Source organism: Musa acuminata, chromosome BXJ3-3 (genome assembly GCF_036884655.1).
Source record: "Musa acuminata AAA Group cultivar baxijiao chromosome BXJ3-3, Cavendish_Baxijiao_AAA, whole genome shotgun sequence".
NCBI lineage: Eukaryota > Viridiplantae > Streptophyta > Magnoliopsida > Zingiberales > Musaceae > Musa > Musa acuminata.
In genome coordinates, this window is record NC_088351.1 from 36,713,273 (window position 1) to 36,728,100 (window position 14,828).

General features: G+C 41.1%; 1 protein-coding gene and 1 pseudogene across 1 annotated transcript; both read right to left on the bottom strand.

Moving 5' to 3' along the window:
* Positions 1 to 59: 59 nt before the first annotated feature.
* On the bottom strand, positions 60 to 8,965 carry LOC103978685 (tobamovirus multiplication protein 3-like; annotated as a pseudogene).
* Positions 8,966 to 9,257: 292 nt separating this feature from the next.
* LOC135633323 (phytosulfokine receptor 1-like) lies at positions 9,258 to 12,978 on the bottom strand. The gene has a single exon (XM_065142656.1). The coding sequence runs from the start codon at positions 12,521 to 12,523 to the stop codon at positions 9,377 to 9,379; it is 3,147 nt and encodes a 1,048-aa protein (XP_064998728.1). The 5' UTR covers positions 12,524 to 12,978; the 3' UTR covers positions 9,258 to 9,376.
* Positions 12,979 to 14,828: the final 1,850 nt, after the last annotated feature.

The window sequence follows — 14,828 nt, forward strand, 5'->3', positions numbered from 1 at the left end:
ATAAAAAAAACATTTTTCAGTTTTTTTCTTGCGTTCTACGTTTTTGACGTTGGCTTTGACTATGCCAAAGCAGTTCAAATTGTTCCAAAATTATGTTAAGTCCTAATTGGCTCCCAAATTTATCAAATGCAAGTTATATAAGGATGTTTTAGACCAAAAGAAAAGAAAGTTGATTCATTTATATCAGTTTGGCTGTTTTTAACGGAATACAATGTTTTTCACCATAATAATCACTAAATGCTTATGTAAACATCACAGATACACATTCTATTGAGATTTATAATAAAACTTAAACTATGTCAAAAGAAACAAGACTCTTCCAATATCATATTTAATTCTGATTAGAAAAGGATTTCTGAATAAACTAACCTATAAGAATTGATATATTAATTTATCATCTAAATCAAGGTCAAATGGACCACAGAAATGGCAAAAACTCAACTGTAGAGCGCCAAAGGGGCAAAGCAGACACCGTTGAGTGGAAGTTGAAAAGAGATACATGACCAAACATTCAACTTAGAGTAGAGGGATGTAAATGCCATACCTCGAGCACATTTGATTTGCCCAAGCTCTGGTCGAACAGCTCTCCAGATGAATCCTGCACTTTGTTCCAACTACAGACGGTATGTGAATACTCTCTCTTTATATTATAATGTTCATTGCACTATAATTTTGATCATGGGTTCTAAATACCAGACGATATAAATCGGTTTGATCACAGTGTCCAATCCGGTTTGACATCATGCGGTCTCACTCACTGCCATACAGAACCATTATGGAAATTTAAAATCATGATTTTGATATTGTAAAACAGAACAAAGAAATTGCAGAGATAATTACTGACAAACACACCTATATTATATTTGCAGTAGCATGACAACATAATTGACACACACAGGGATTTCAAACTAAAATCTGAAAAGAAGAATTTTATGCACACAATGAGTATACAGAGTGGATAAAAATTCAAGAGACACTAACAACATTGTCAGATAAATATCAAATTACTGGATTTCTGTAATTCATAAGCGAAACATATTACATGCTTTCACATTCATGCAAAATAAGCATTTTGACTTAGATGAGAAGCTAAGATAGCAAACTTACCAAAGGTAACTCAATGAATTATCTGCAGGTGTATTGCTTTGATCATCTGCGACAAAAAACAATACTGAAGCAAAGTAATACTGAGATAATTAAGGGATCTTGGATAAGTGTTCTGAGATAGTTGAGTTCATGAGTAGAAGTAGACTATAGTAACCACAGACTATTAGCAGAGTTCGAGATTGTGTATGCAAAATGAAATGAAACTTAATGGATCATTGCTACAGAGTTGAGATTCTATGCAGACCTTGATAATATTCCCAATGATCAACAGCCTCCCAGGAACAAATTGCAAGCCCATGACAAACCCTGATAGTTGCAGCTTTTCTGGTCCCCTTGTTGCATATTAGAATGATGGAACATTAACTTTGCAAAACAATCTATATTTCTTACGGGGAACTCGAAATGGATAAAGGCACATAATTCCTGGATCAGTGGAGTGGGTGGTATTGAGTGATCTTCCGCTTAGGTGGCAGTTTTCTTAGAACGAAAAGGACTAGGGATGAAGGAAGAATTTCAGCAAGCTGCAAAAATTTAAAAAAAAAATCAATAGATCAGTGGTCCCTGTTATTGTCATATCTGAATAAATCAGTTCAAATCCCTGGCTAGCAAAAGCATTAGTCAAAAGATAAATTTATCTATCACCTGAGACCACATTTCAAGAGCATTTGAACAGCCCATGAAATTGATGTCTATCATCACACAATTGTCATCAGTGGAAAGATTAACCTCGCCAAAAGTAGAGGAACAAGACACTTGAGAAAGAACTGTTTTGACTGACCAATCAACCAGTGTTTGCAATCAAAACTTCAAACTACCTCTCCTCAAAAATGAAAGATCAAATAGTAACTTATCTATGCTGTTTGATTGAAATTTCTTTCTTGATTGTAATAATCAGAAGGAATAATCAAACATGCTGTATAAGAACTAGTTTGTACATACCACATGTAAAACAAAAAGACCCTGCATGCTTCCAAGGTAATCACCTAGTTTGTATATTAATGGGATTAGAACTAAGATCATTAAAGTGTTATAGAATTATCTTAACATAAAAGCTCTATATAGCCAAATAAAACTTCTTCTATGTGGCAATTACATTTAATCTTCTATATATACAGAAGACAAGTCCTTGTATTTGCAACAGAATAATGATAATTCCTAAGTTCATACTCATTTGCTCTTGGATGAAATCAGTCACCTAACTTCATTATTAGGCCATAATATTTTAATAATTTGTTTATAAAATCAGATAACTATCCGTAACATTAAAACTAAGTTTTGTGCCGATTTGGCTCCGGTGCTCAGCAATCACATCACAGAAACCAAGTGTACAAGCTTTAGCACCAGATATTCTCAAATACCAACTTTACTCCATTATGAGGCATAACAACATAGAAAGAAGACAGTGAAAACCAGCATAGTCCTTCAGAAATGCTTGGCGTATAATGAAACTTAAGAGGATGTGCATAGTTATATCACATATGAAGTAATAGAACATACTCTAATAGTATATCATTTGCCTACCGATGAACTAACTGCATTGACCATGTTCAAGACCAAATAAATTTGAGCCACACTAAGTAGAATATGAAGTTCAGAATTGGATGGTTTAGAACATCAATATCTGCAGCCTTATCAAAGGCATTGAACCACACCAGTGAAGCATTGATTAGAATATTAAACATATATGCCAAGCATATCAAAACCTCTAATTCTGATTACAAATGAGGTACAATATTCACACTTACCATAATACATTGTGACATGAAACATAAGAAACAGACAGTGGTAACATAGCCAACCTGCATAAGCACCAAGTCAATAATGCATTAAGAAACAAGGGCTCCCTACGAAGAATATTACATGGTCCAAATATACCTCTTATAACTTTTTCTGTAATTAAGTCCCATAACATATTAGTATGTGCCTCAAGAAACATGTATTAGTTATCAGCCTCATCATACACACTAGCTTAGTTATCCCCATCCGTTAATGTTCATTTGACTTGGTATTTCAAATCAAGGTTTGCCGTACCGGACTGTACCGCCCGGTACGGGCGGTACGTACCGGTCCAACAGGCCAGCGGTACGCGGACCGCCCCGTACCGTACCGACACTGTAGCAGTATACAGTACAACTGTTGTACAGTGATCGGTACACGTGAGTGTACCGCTCGGTACACCTGGGTGTACCGAGCGGTATACCGTACCGTACCGGTACCGAGCCTGGGTCGAAACGCCGGTACGGTACGGTACGGCGAACCTTGATTTCAATAGCTATACTGAATATTTAAAAGCAAAAAAAAAAAAATCCTTACTGACAGACTAGTGGATAAGTTTGAATTATCAGGGGCATATGGATTTTCAGCCTTCTGTGTTCAGTATTAGATGTTAGTTTAAATATTTACTTAAAGCTTCACATATATGACATGCTTTGAAGTTCTCAAATGTATAACTCAGGCATGAACATGGAGTTAGATGAAAGATAGATTTTTTAAATGCCAAAGTCTGCTGCCTCACATGCTTCTTGAATACTAAATGAGCTAAAATATTTGAGCTCAATTAACTAGAGTTAACAATCTTTTCAAAAGCATAAGGCACAGATTTTCATCAAGAATTGGTATACAGTTCCTAATAAGTTCAGAAACACAAGTTGATAATGTTTAATTTTCATAAAGGCAATTGATCAAAAATAAAATTTCAGAAATAACACAAGTTAAAAAAACTATCACATATTTAAAATGGTAATCCAACCAAAATTCCAGTGTACGAAGCATATAGCATTGCTGACAGAATGTGCATTTTATGGTTTCCAAGGATGTAATTAAACAAATTCAGAAAAATAAAAGTACATAAAATGGTTCATGATAACAAGTCTTTTAGAATATTATAATTTTGACTGGATATAGCTTCTATTCACATACAGACTGCATTTTGAACATTAGTGAAGACATGAGAGTTAAAATCCTACTCAGGAAAAATGATATACAAAGAATAACAGGTGCAGGTTCAAACTAAGTGGAAAGAGATATGTACATAAACACACATCAGTGGCTCACCTCATTCCATATAAAAGAAATCCAATGGCAGCAAACAAAGAAACACCTGTAAAAATATATAAATATATAGTTCATTTCATCTAATTCATAAACAACAAAATAAAATCCATATATTCGGTAATAAAACCTGCAAAGAAGATCTTGGATAGGATAACTATCGCTTGGATGGGCTTCCATCATAAGAGCAACCAAAGTGCAAAGTGTAGAAATGTAAAATAAGATATGACTACAAAGAATTCATTCTAGCCTCTTAGACCCATGTACCAAGAACTTTATCATCTTCCATGAGAACAAGTTCAAAAGTTAGAAATAAATTTTACTTGGGGGCAAAAAAGGGACAAACGCCTGATAAAATTTCCATTTTTAATTCAAAAAGTGAATCTTGAAAAGAAAACTAATTATGCATACTAAAAGATGGGATTCACAAAACCTTGTTACAATTACATAGCACTTTGTTACAGGTAGTACAACGACTTCCTATGACGTTTTACAAATAATATGTAATAAATTGAGAAAGAATTACCATATGGTGCTAAAATTTGCATAAGATATATGTTCATATTAATGCACAAAAAATGATGAATGATGAGGGTAACTAAAAGTGAACGCTAACATGAAAGTTTTGCTATCCAGTGTTGTTAATTTCAGGACCTGAACTGGTATGGGTCTGGCTAGTACTATACCTTGTATCAGTGCTGGTGTATACTTACTTTCAGAAGTCTGAAAAAGAAAAGTTTCTAATCCTATTTTGGGATTCTTCTTGGCATGTACAATCAAACTACAAAGTTAGATCATTTAACTTAAATCAACCAAAATTTAGATATTACATCAAGCTCTAAATTAGATCTAATCTTTGAAATTTAGCCTAGGCATGCAAGAATAAACATAAACCTAAACCTAATTGCATGATATTAACTTACAAATAAGGCTCGGATTCACCTTGATGTAAAGGGAAAATGGTCTAGATCTTGAGTTAATCTTCTTCTCATGGAAATCAACCTCCCCTAATGATCTTCAATGAATTTGGAAGGGATTTAAGAGAGAATTAAGTGAGTTTAAGAGAGACTAGAAAGAAAATGAGAGAGAGAGGAGGGAGAATGAGGCTAGTGCGGTGTCTGGAATTCTAGGTACTGTTGTTGATTCTAAGATCTGCCATCCAACAGAGTTTGACTTCTATTTGTGTGGTCATGCTGGGATCCAAGTAAACACTATTTTCTCGTTGGTTACTTATCGACCATTTTCTAGCTCATATTCTGTAATTGATGTTAACTGAGTTATATTTCACATGAAGGGTACAAGCTGACCGGCTCATTACCATGTCTTATGGGATGAAAACAAATTCATGGCAGATGCTTTACAAACCCTAACCAACAACCTCTGTTTCACGTAAGATTTTTTTTTTACCTCTATTCGATGCTTGCTTATTATACTCTCACTGAACGATCCTTTCTCTACTTAATGCCTCTTCTTATACTGTCACTGAGTTATCTTTTTGATACATTGCAGCTATGCAAGATGCACACGATCTGTATCGATTGGTAGGCTAAGTGTACATGATCTTAAATATAACATTCTTTGAAGTAACCGCTTACTGTAACTGAATGTTTTCGGTTTTGGCAGTGCCACCTGCATATTACACTCATCTGGCTGCCATCCGAGCCCGATTCTCTATGGAACCAGAGATATCAGATAGTGGCTCCAGGGCTAGCGGATCGGCAGGGTGCGGATCTCTGGCTGGCGGACCAAGGAGTAGTATGAGGGTCCACAGCAGTGGAAGTGTTAGACCCCTTCCTGCTTTGAAAAATAACGTCAAGAAGGTCATGTTCTACTGTTAAACCATGTAAGCCCCTGGTAAATTTTGCTATTTTAGACAGGTGAACTCTTGTTCTTGGAGATGGCATCTCCACTATCATTATTCAGTAGCCATATCTGATTGTTTGTTCACATTTATTTGAGGTTGTTTTTGCACTTTGTAGTTTGTAGTAGCATTATAGGCTACACCTAGTAACATTTTATTTATGGCCAACATCTGTTTCAGGACGTGTATTTCCTCACAAAAATTATGATGTCTCTCTTGTTTGTTATACTGTCTTAGCTCATAAGCACCAATCCCTAAACCATATATATTGTTATACATGGAAAAAACTAGCAAGTAATCTACTCAAAAATTTCATATCAACTGTAATCCTTAGAGCTGCTTGCAATAAGTAAAAGACCACTGCAAGGGCTAATTACAGATTATCCCATGTAGTAAGTTATCTTTAACGTTTCGGTCTCTACATTTTAAAAAATTACATTGGCATTTTTATAGTTCTGAAAGTGAAGCATCCAAGTCCATTTACCCTAATGATGTCAGTTTTATCGACGGAAACATGAAAACAAAGAATAAAAAAATAATTTTAAAGTTCAATGGTGGACAACGTCGGTGGTGACGGATGGAGGCGCCATTGGCATTGACGTCAATATAGTTGCTTAGCCATCTACGACAATGATAAGGTTTGCACTCATCACGACGCCACTCGCCTCCACGACAAGCGCACCGTCGACCTCATCATTGCTTACCCCGCGTCGCTCTACATCTGCATCAATGCTGACACAGTTGTCACTCAGCAACTATGGCGAAGATGGTGGCTGCCTCATCGCTGACCCATTGGGCAAAGCTCAGCCTTAACCCCTTCCCCTTTGCATCTGCGTCACCACCATAACGTCTACGACGAAGATAATGGCCACCTTACCACTAACACATTGGGTGGATCCCAACCTCGACCCCTCCCCCTTTGTATTTACATCATCGTCAACGTAAATACAAAGAGGCGTCGCTCAACATCTACGTTGGCGCCGACGTAGATGCAAAGTGGCATTACTCTGCATCTGCATCGGTGTCGACACAGATGCAGAGCGACAAAAGAGCTGCTCGGCAAGAGGTGATGTCGGAACTGACGTGGCAACAGGAGGAGCGATAGGAGCTTCAGCAACCCTAGCTTCGGGTCAAGACTAGGATCTGCCCAATGGGTCAGCAATGCCATCGGCCTCCATGAGTGCGTCGCCGACCTCATCGCTGCCCACCCCGCGTCGCTCTGCATCTGCATCGACGCTTATGCAGTTGCCAAGCGACAACTGCATCGTCCAACAACTAGTTGAGTAGCTGCACCTGAAAGGTAGCATTATCGCATGGTGCAAGGCTTGTATTGGCCTTGTACAGTAGGTTAATGTCAAATTGATAGCTGGTCACAAGACTATTGAATCTTATTATGGGCTTATTTAACTCTGAAAAATTGCACTCTAGATGACCACGTGGTAACGGAATGAAAACTTGAATAACAATGATATTACATCTACATCATACATTAGCTTAACCAAGAACCGATTAGTCACACACAACATACTTGTTGCACGCATCTAATTTTGAGGAAACAAAATTTCATTCGCAAATCATCGTATACAGATTAGTTTTCCAAAATCTGAAAGAGCCAGTAGAAATCACTCTTTCACATTCTGAACACCAGCTAATAATTTAAAAAACAGCTGAGAGAAGAATAATTGTTGTAAGTTCAACTTGTAATAAGATAAAAGAGGACTGACACAAGAATGATACTTATGCTACTTGTCCAACATACAATTAACTATGTCATTACCTGGATAGCATAAACCATTGCATTAATTGTATAGAAACATGGTCTAAGGCCATCAGTAGATATCAAGTGTGTCTGCATGACATTCCATTTCAGTGAAAATAAACTGACTGAACATTCATATGAACCATGACCAAAATAAAACAACACAAAAAAGCTAAAAAATAAACCTGGTACTATATTTCAGCCCAAAACAGCACCAAAAGTGCATAGGTAGTGAAGAATGCAAGACCAGGCAAATCCAGGAGGAAATGTTGGATGATCTGTAAGATAAGCTACCATAAGAACGACTCAATACCTACAGAGCACAAAAAATAAGTGAGTCAAACCTCAGGCTTTATTTGTAGTCCCCGACGAAATATGAAGACAAGTGATCTGACTGCAGAAGACAAGAACCACAGTTTGACAGAAAAAGCAGATGTAAACACCTCCTCGTCACATTGTACCAGAGCGCATAATATCAGTAAAGTTAGATCCTCACCGCCATTCACCAGGAGATTCAAGAAGTGAAAGACCTTCTGTATCGTCCAACAAAACTCTGTCACTCTGAACTCGGTTCTAACCAATTGTATCTGTGTACTAGATTATTTCAATTAACCAAAGAGTGAAACTAATAGCATACAATAATTCGACGTGCAGCCAGATTTCAAGAAGCATCTCGTTACCGATTTGCATTGGTTGTTCAAATTTTATATTAATACCTGAACCAAAGAATCACAACAAAAGTAACATATGAAATCATCATCATGGCCACCACCACATATTATATACCTATACCTATCCTATAATTTCTCGGCTCCATCATAACCTATACCTACCCCCAAGAATCGTTAGCCAGAGGTACCAAATTCTTGAACCATGCATCTATCATGGACAAACCGATTCCGTGGCAGACGAAAATGATCGTTCATCAGAGAGGAATAAAATAAATCGGATCACGATTTTTGCATATATTGGAAAGGAACATTACGAGAGCGACAGCGGAAACAAGTCCGAAGAGGGCGGCGAGGGCGTGGAAGATGCGGTCCTGCCACAGGGTAGAGTTGTTCACCTCCTCCCACCAATCCAACACGTCTCCCAGCGCGTGCGCCGGCAGCGACGTCGCCATGGAATATTCTCCGCCGGTATCCGAATGTCCCGTCGGTCGCTCCCCGGGTACTCGAGACCCGAAGGCGGATTCGAGCGGGGCAGCCAGAAGAACGATGACGGAAATTTATAGTTTCGAAAATAAGCGAGAAAAATAGATAAATACGACGAAAAATCCACAGCCGTCGGATCCGATCACCTCGCCGCAACAGCGGAACATTCTCGACCCCCGTCAACATCGAAAGAGCGCCTCGAGCCCGTTAGCGGGTCGGGTTTCATTAAGGATTCGTTTTCATCCGACCCGAGCTGCTTAAGTTGGATTATAATTTCTATTAATTGGATTTAGGACATAAAAAAGTAGAAAACTAACTCCATAGACTGAATTAGAGATTAATTCAATATCCTGCATAGTTTAATCTAAAGCTTTACAGTGTCTATTATTGTCTGCAGTGAGCTCACCGCCATTGAAGGTATTCCATCTCTCTCTTTCTCTTCAGTCAAATCTCATCATGGCCAATTTCTTCCAGCCATGCAACTAAGTCACAGGTCGACGGCCTCAGCTTTGGAGAATCACTGACGCAAAGGCATGCAATCTCAAGCATCCTCATTGCCTCTCTGTCATGCTGCTTGCTGCATACGGAAGGATCAAACACCTCAATCTCCCTCTTCTCGTTCTTCATCTGAAGCACCCATGACACCACGTTCCTGTGGGCTTTTGGTCTGCACATGTCCACCGGCCTCCTTCCGGTGAGCAGCTCCAGGAGAACCACACCGAAGCTGTAGACATCGCCCTTGAAGGTAGCAACAGAGGACTGCCCGTACTCCGGTGGAATGTATCCCAGAGTCCCGACCAGGTCTGTCGTCACATGAGTCTTGCAAGGAAGGATCAGCCTCGCAAGGCCGAAATCTGCTAAATGAGCTTCGAATTCATGGTCGAGGAGGATGTTGCTAGATTTGATGTCGCGGTGTAGTATATGGGGCTCGCAAGATTGGTGCAAGTACGCCAATCCCCTGGCTGCGCCTCGAGCAATCCGAAGTCGTCTTCCCCAGTCCAGCGTTGAGTTGCCTTCATGTAGTTTCTCATGGAGCCAGAAGTCCAAGCTGCCATTCTCCATGTAGGAGTAGATGAGGAGCCTGTCGTTGCCCACCCTGCAGTACCCCTGCAGCGGAACAAGGTTCTCGTGCTGAACTCTGGAGAGGGTTTCCACCTCGGCCTGGAACTCCTTCTCCATCTGACAGTAGTCGCCGGAAAGCCTCTTGATGGCAACCTTTCTTCCGTCCGGCAGAGTTGCTCCGTAGACCAGTGCGAACCCTCCGCAGCCGACGATGTGAGCTTGATCGAAGTTGTCGGTGGATCTCAGGATGTCGTCGATGCTGAGTTCCCGGTTGTCCTTGTTCTGGAACAGCAGCACTAGTCTGCAACCGGCGGGGTCGGAGAATTCATCTGCATGAGCGACCACCTTGGCGTTGTCTTCGCGTCCTCTCGGTCGAGCTCGCAGTAGGATGAAATAAGCAACTACGAGGAGAGAAGCTGTCGCAACTCCGATTCCGATCGCCATGCCTAAGGCAGCACTTCTGCCGTGTCGCCTGCTTCGAGGTGGTGAAGGATTTGCAGAGGAGCAAGGGGAGAAGTGGAACCCGCACAGGCCTGGATTGCCTTCGAACGCAGAGCTTGAGAAGGTTGAGAATTGCCCTCCTGTTGGGACTGCTCCGAAGAGATTGTTGTATGCCACATCGAAGTTTGACAGGAAGCTCAAGTTGGTCAGAGAAGATGGTATGCTTCCGGTGAGCTTGTTGCGAGACAAATCCAAGGTCTCTAAGTCTGTCATCCCTGACAAATCCTCAGGTATGCTTCCTGAAAGATTGTTCCAGCTCAAATCCAGAACATAGAGATGTGACAGTTCCCCGAATCCAGGCAAGATTGGCCCGACGAGCATGTTATGGCTCAGAACCAAAGATGAAGGAAAGCTACTGATTTGGTTATACTGCAACCCCTTCCCGGTTGAGTTCTTCTTGATGAAGAAGGGGAAGTTCTCCGAGGAGTTCTGCGAACTGCCCCCGTGCTTGAGGCTCTTCATCCGTGTCAAGCCACTGGGAAGCTCACCAGTGAGCGAATTATTCGACAGGTCCAAGTAGAAGAGGTTGTCGAGGTTCCCGAACCACGGTGGGATCGCGCCGGACAAGTAGTTCCATGATAGGTCCAGAACTTCCAGCTCGGGGGAGTTTGCCAGCCATGGCGGAACTGCGCCTGAAAGAGCGCAGTTTGCGATGACGAGGACCTCCAGCTTCTGAAAGCCTTGGATTCCATCGGCCGGCATCGTCTCGCCCCCACGGAAGTTCTTCGTGAGGACTAGGATGGTGAGGTTGGGGCAGTGCTGAAGGATCTGCAAGGCTGCGGATATGTCCGAGAGGCGATTCCCGGTGAGTGAGAGATCGGACAACGGGACGAAGTTCTTGAAGCTGCGGGGAATCTCGCCTGCGAGATCATTCTTGGCGAGATTCACGGTCCTCAGCTGCACGCACTGAGGGAGGTTGTCAGTGATGGTGCCAGAGAAAGCATTGGAGCCGAGATCAAGGAAGCTTAAACTGGTCATTGCCGTGCAATTGAGATCGATCTCGCCGCTGAGGGAGTTGTTGTTCAGATTAAGCACCTTGAGAGATGGCGAGTTCGATAGAGAGGTTGGTAGATCACCGACGAAATGGTTGGAATGAGCCGAGAACGACTCGAGCTTCGGAAGATTGCCGAAGACGTCCGGGATGTAACCCGAGAACTGATTGAGCGAAAGATCGAGGAGGACCAGATTGGAGAGGTTGCCGATACTTGTACTGAGATTGCCGGAGAGCAAGTTTTGCTGAACGGATAGCTGCGTCAACGACGGCATCTCGAACAGCTCGTCGGGCAGGTTTCCGGCGATGCTGTTCTCGCCGAGCGAGAGCTCGACGAGGGAGCTGCAGTTCTTGATGCCTCTCGGGATAGCGCCGGAGAAGCTGTTCATGGCGAGTCGGAGAACCTGGATCTTGGTTGAAGAGTTGCAGATGCCTGCGTCGAAGGCGCCGTGGAACTTGTTGGCGGTGAGGTCGGACAAGGTGAGGTTGGCCGAGCCGGCGAGGATGGGGTGGTGGCCGGTGAAGTAGTTGCAGGAAACGTTGAACACTTGGATCGCCGGAAGGCTCGCGTCGGGAGGAATCACGCCGGCGAGCTCGTTGGTGCTGAGGCTGAGATTCTCCAGCAGAGGAAGGCGGAACAGCCGGTGAGGAACCGGCCCCTGAAGGTTGTTGATGGAGAGATCGAGCCTTTTGAGCCGATCCAGTCCGGCCAAGGCGTCGGAGATGGAGCCTCTCAGGCTTCTGTTGCGAAGAACCAATCCGATCACCCTTCTGCCAGAGATCGCCGGAGGGCCGCAGACGACGCCGAGCCAATCGCAGCAACTTGAGGAAGAGTCGTTGAGGTTCCACCCAGGGGGAGAAGACTTCAAGCCGTCCGCGAAGCCCCGCAACGCATCCAAGTCGCCGGAGTGGCAGCTCTGATTCTGAGAACAAGCGAGTCGAGCTCCGAGCAGGCAGAACAGGAGAAAGCAGCAAGCGTGCGTGGAGATCGACGCCCAGAAGCCTCCCCTGCTTTCCATCGAAGTCAACGTTTTCATGCAGGAGAACAAATGAGATCGATAAATAATGGTCTTTTCTGGCTAAAAATCCATCTTTTGCAGCACCATTGAGGATTCTCGGTAGATTCTTGCTTGATTCAGACTAGTTTAGATTCTCACGAAAAGAAGTCAACGCGCATCAAGAGAAGAAACAGAGAAGGAAGACGAAGACGAAGAAGAAGAAGAAGAAGGAAGAGGAGAAGATGACGATGAAGCAGAACACTATCTTTCCATTACAGTGGAACAGAAGAAGAAGAAGATCCAAAGAAATGGAAAGAGCTGGGGTTTGACTCTGCTCTGTTCTCGACACTCTCAACAAGCTATATCAATCGAATTCATCTATCATTAGCCAATTACGTATCAAAATTCCATTTTTTTCCAAGATTTATGCATTGGAGGTCGTTTTCTTGAGCACTGGGAGATGGTCAGAGACAAATTTGATGGAGCATTTGGCTAGAGAGAGGACAAGAGAGATGGGAAAGAAAGCAGTTGACTGGCTGTGCAAGAAAAGAGTGGGCGGTGTGGGTATGAAGTCAAAGGTCACAAGAGACACATCACCTCCATTAAACAACATCTCAATCAAGATTAAAGAAAGCAAGAGTTAACTAAGAAGTCAATGTTTCACCAAAACCTTCTGTTCTGTAAGTTCAAGTGCATATTTTATGTATGAAAACAATTCCAAGTTTATCTTAGCTAGCTTTCCAAGGTGATTTCTTTGAGCTCAAGTTGACTCTTTTCTCCTCTTGATTCAGTTCTTATTGGTTGACATTGTTAGGTCACACCCTTTGAAGAAGACTATGGGCTATGGAGCTCAACAAAAGATAAGCTTTACCAACCACTTTGTTTGTTCTTAATAGCAATCCAGGAAAGGGAGTTTAGAATCAAGAATTCACACTAGTTATGCAGTTTAAAATTTTTAGTAAAAATAGAAAATTATACTAATTGAATTTATAACGACAGACCTTCATGTAATAGTAAAATTAATACTTCACGTTCTCAAAGACTAAGTTTCGAGTCCCTAACAACCGTTCTAATTATAGAGGTAAGCATGTATTAATCCTCTCCGGAACCCATATTGGATGGAACTTCATATATTACATTTATCTTTTTATCCTAATTTGGTTTAACATGATGGTAATCTAAATCATATTTTGTGATGTGCAGTAAAGTTGGATTAGATTATTAGTGGGTTAGACATAAAAAAGCAGCTTATCAATCACCCCAAGTTTAGCAGCTTCCAAATCTCTCTTTTCAAGCATGCTTGGAGGACAGAACTCAGTTATCAGAGCCATTTGATTTGAGAAGTATTATAAGATCATTCACAAACCTCCCTTTATACTTGAAAAATTCTTTACAAATTTATTGACTAAGTAGATGCAGGCAATAGGAGTTCATCACCTCCACTACCAAACAGTCTTCACCCACCATCCATTGTGGATATGTCATGAATGTCTGCAGATAGAGTAGCCACAACAGTTCCTGAAGAATCTAATATTTTAACATAGCTGAAGATACTATTGACCAGGTAAAATGCTCATCAAATCAATTTTATTGAGAATAACCTATAAGAACTTTTACATTTTCATGCTCTGTTTACTGATTCAAGTATGAAACCAAAGTTGGGCTTGGCATTTAGGGAAAAAGTCTAGATTCATGCAATATGTTTCTGACTTCAAAAAATGTCAGATGTTGGTACAGATTTCCAATGACATGTGGAGCTGACTAACTTCTTGCAGAAGATGAAGGAAATTGCAAAAACCTCAATTGATTAGATGTGGTTTATAGAAATGCAGATACAACTAACTCATTCTCAATCTACATGAGTGTATCTGTATCTACTAAACTTAGCAGAATGTGAATTATCCATACATAGATTAATGTAATTTTATCTTAGAATAATTGAATAAATGGATTTTGTTGGATAATAGTTCAAACCACAGCTCATTAGTTATGGCAATAGGAACTCAGAACAAAGCCTCTCCTTCCCTACTGTGACTTCAAAAAATGATCTTGATCTAGTCAAAACTTGGACAGTAGTTGGGCGCAGGATCCTTCTCCAAAGCATTTTTCTGCCCCAAATACAAATTTTACAGTTGGAAACATGCTTAAAGGTACTACCAAATGCAAAGATTAATACAAGACCAGTGTGAAAATTTTCACTGCTAAAAGATACAAGTGTTACAGTTCTACTATCTTCTTCAAGTTGTTTTCAGGAACTTAAGCACCTTTCTTGTCCATATTTTCCCAGATAAACAATTTGGAAGCATGTATTCAGTAACAATTAGTCCCAATACCTCAAGCTTTG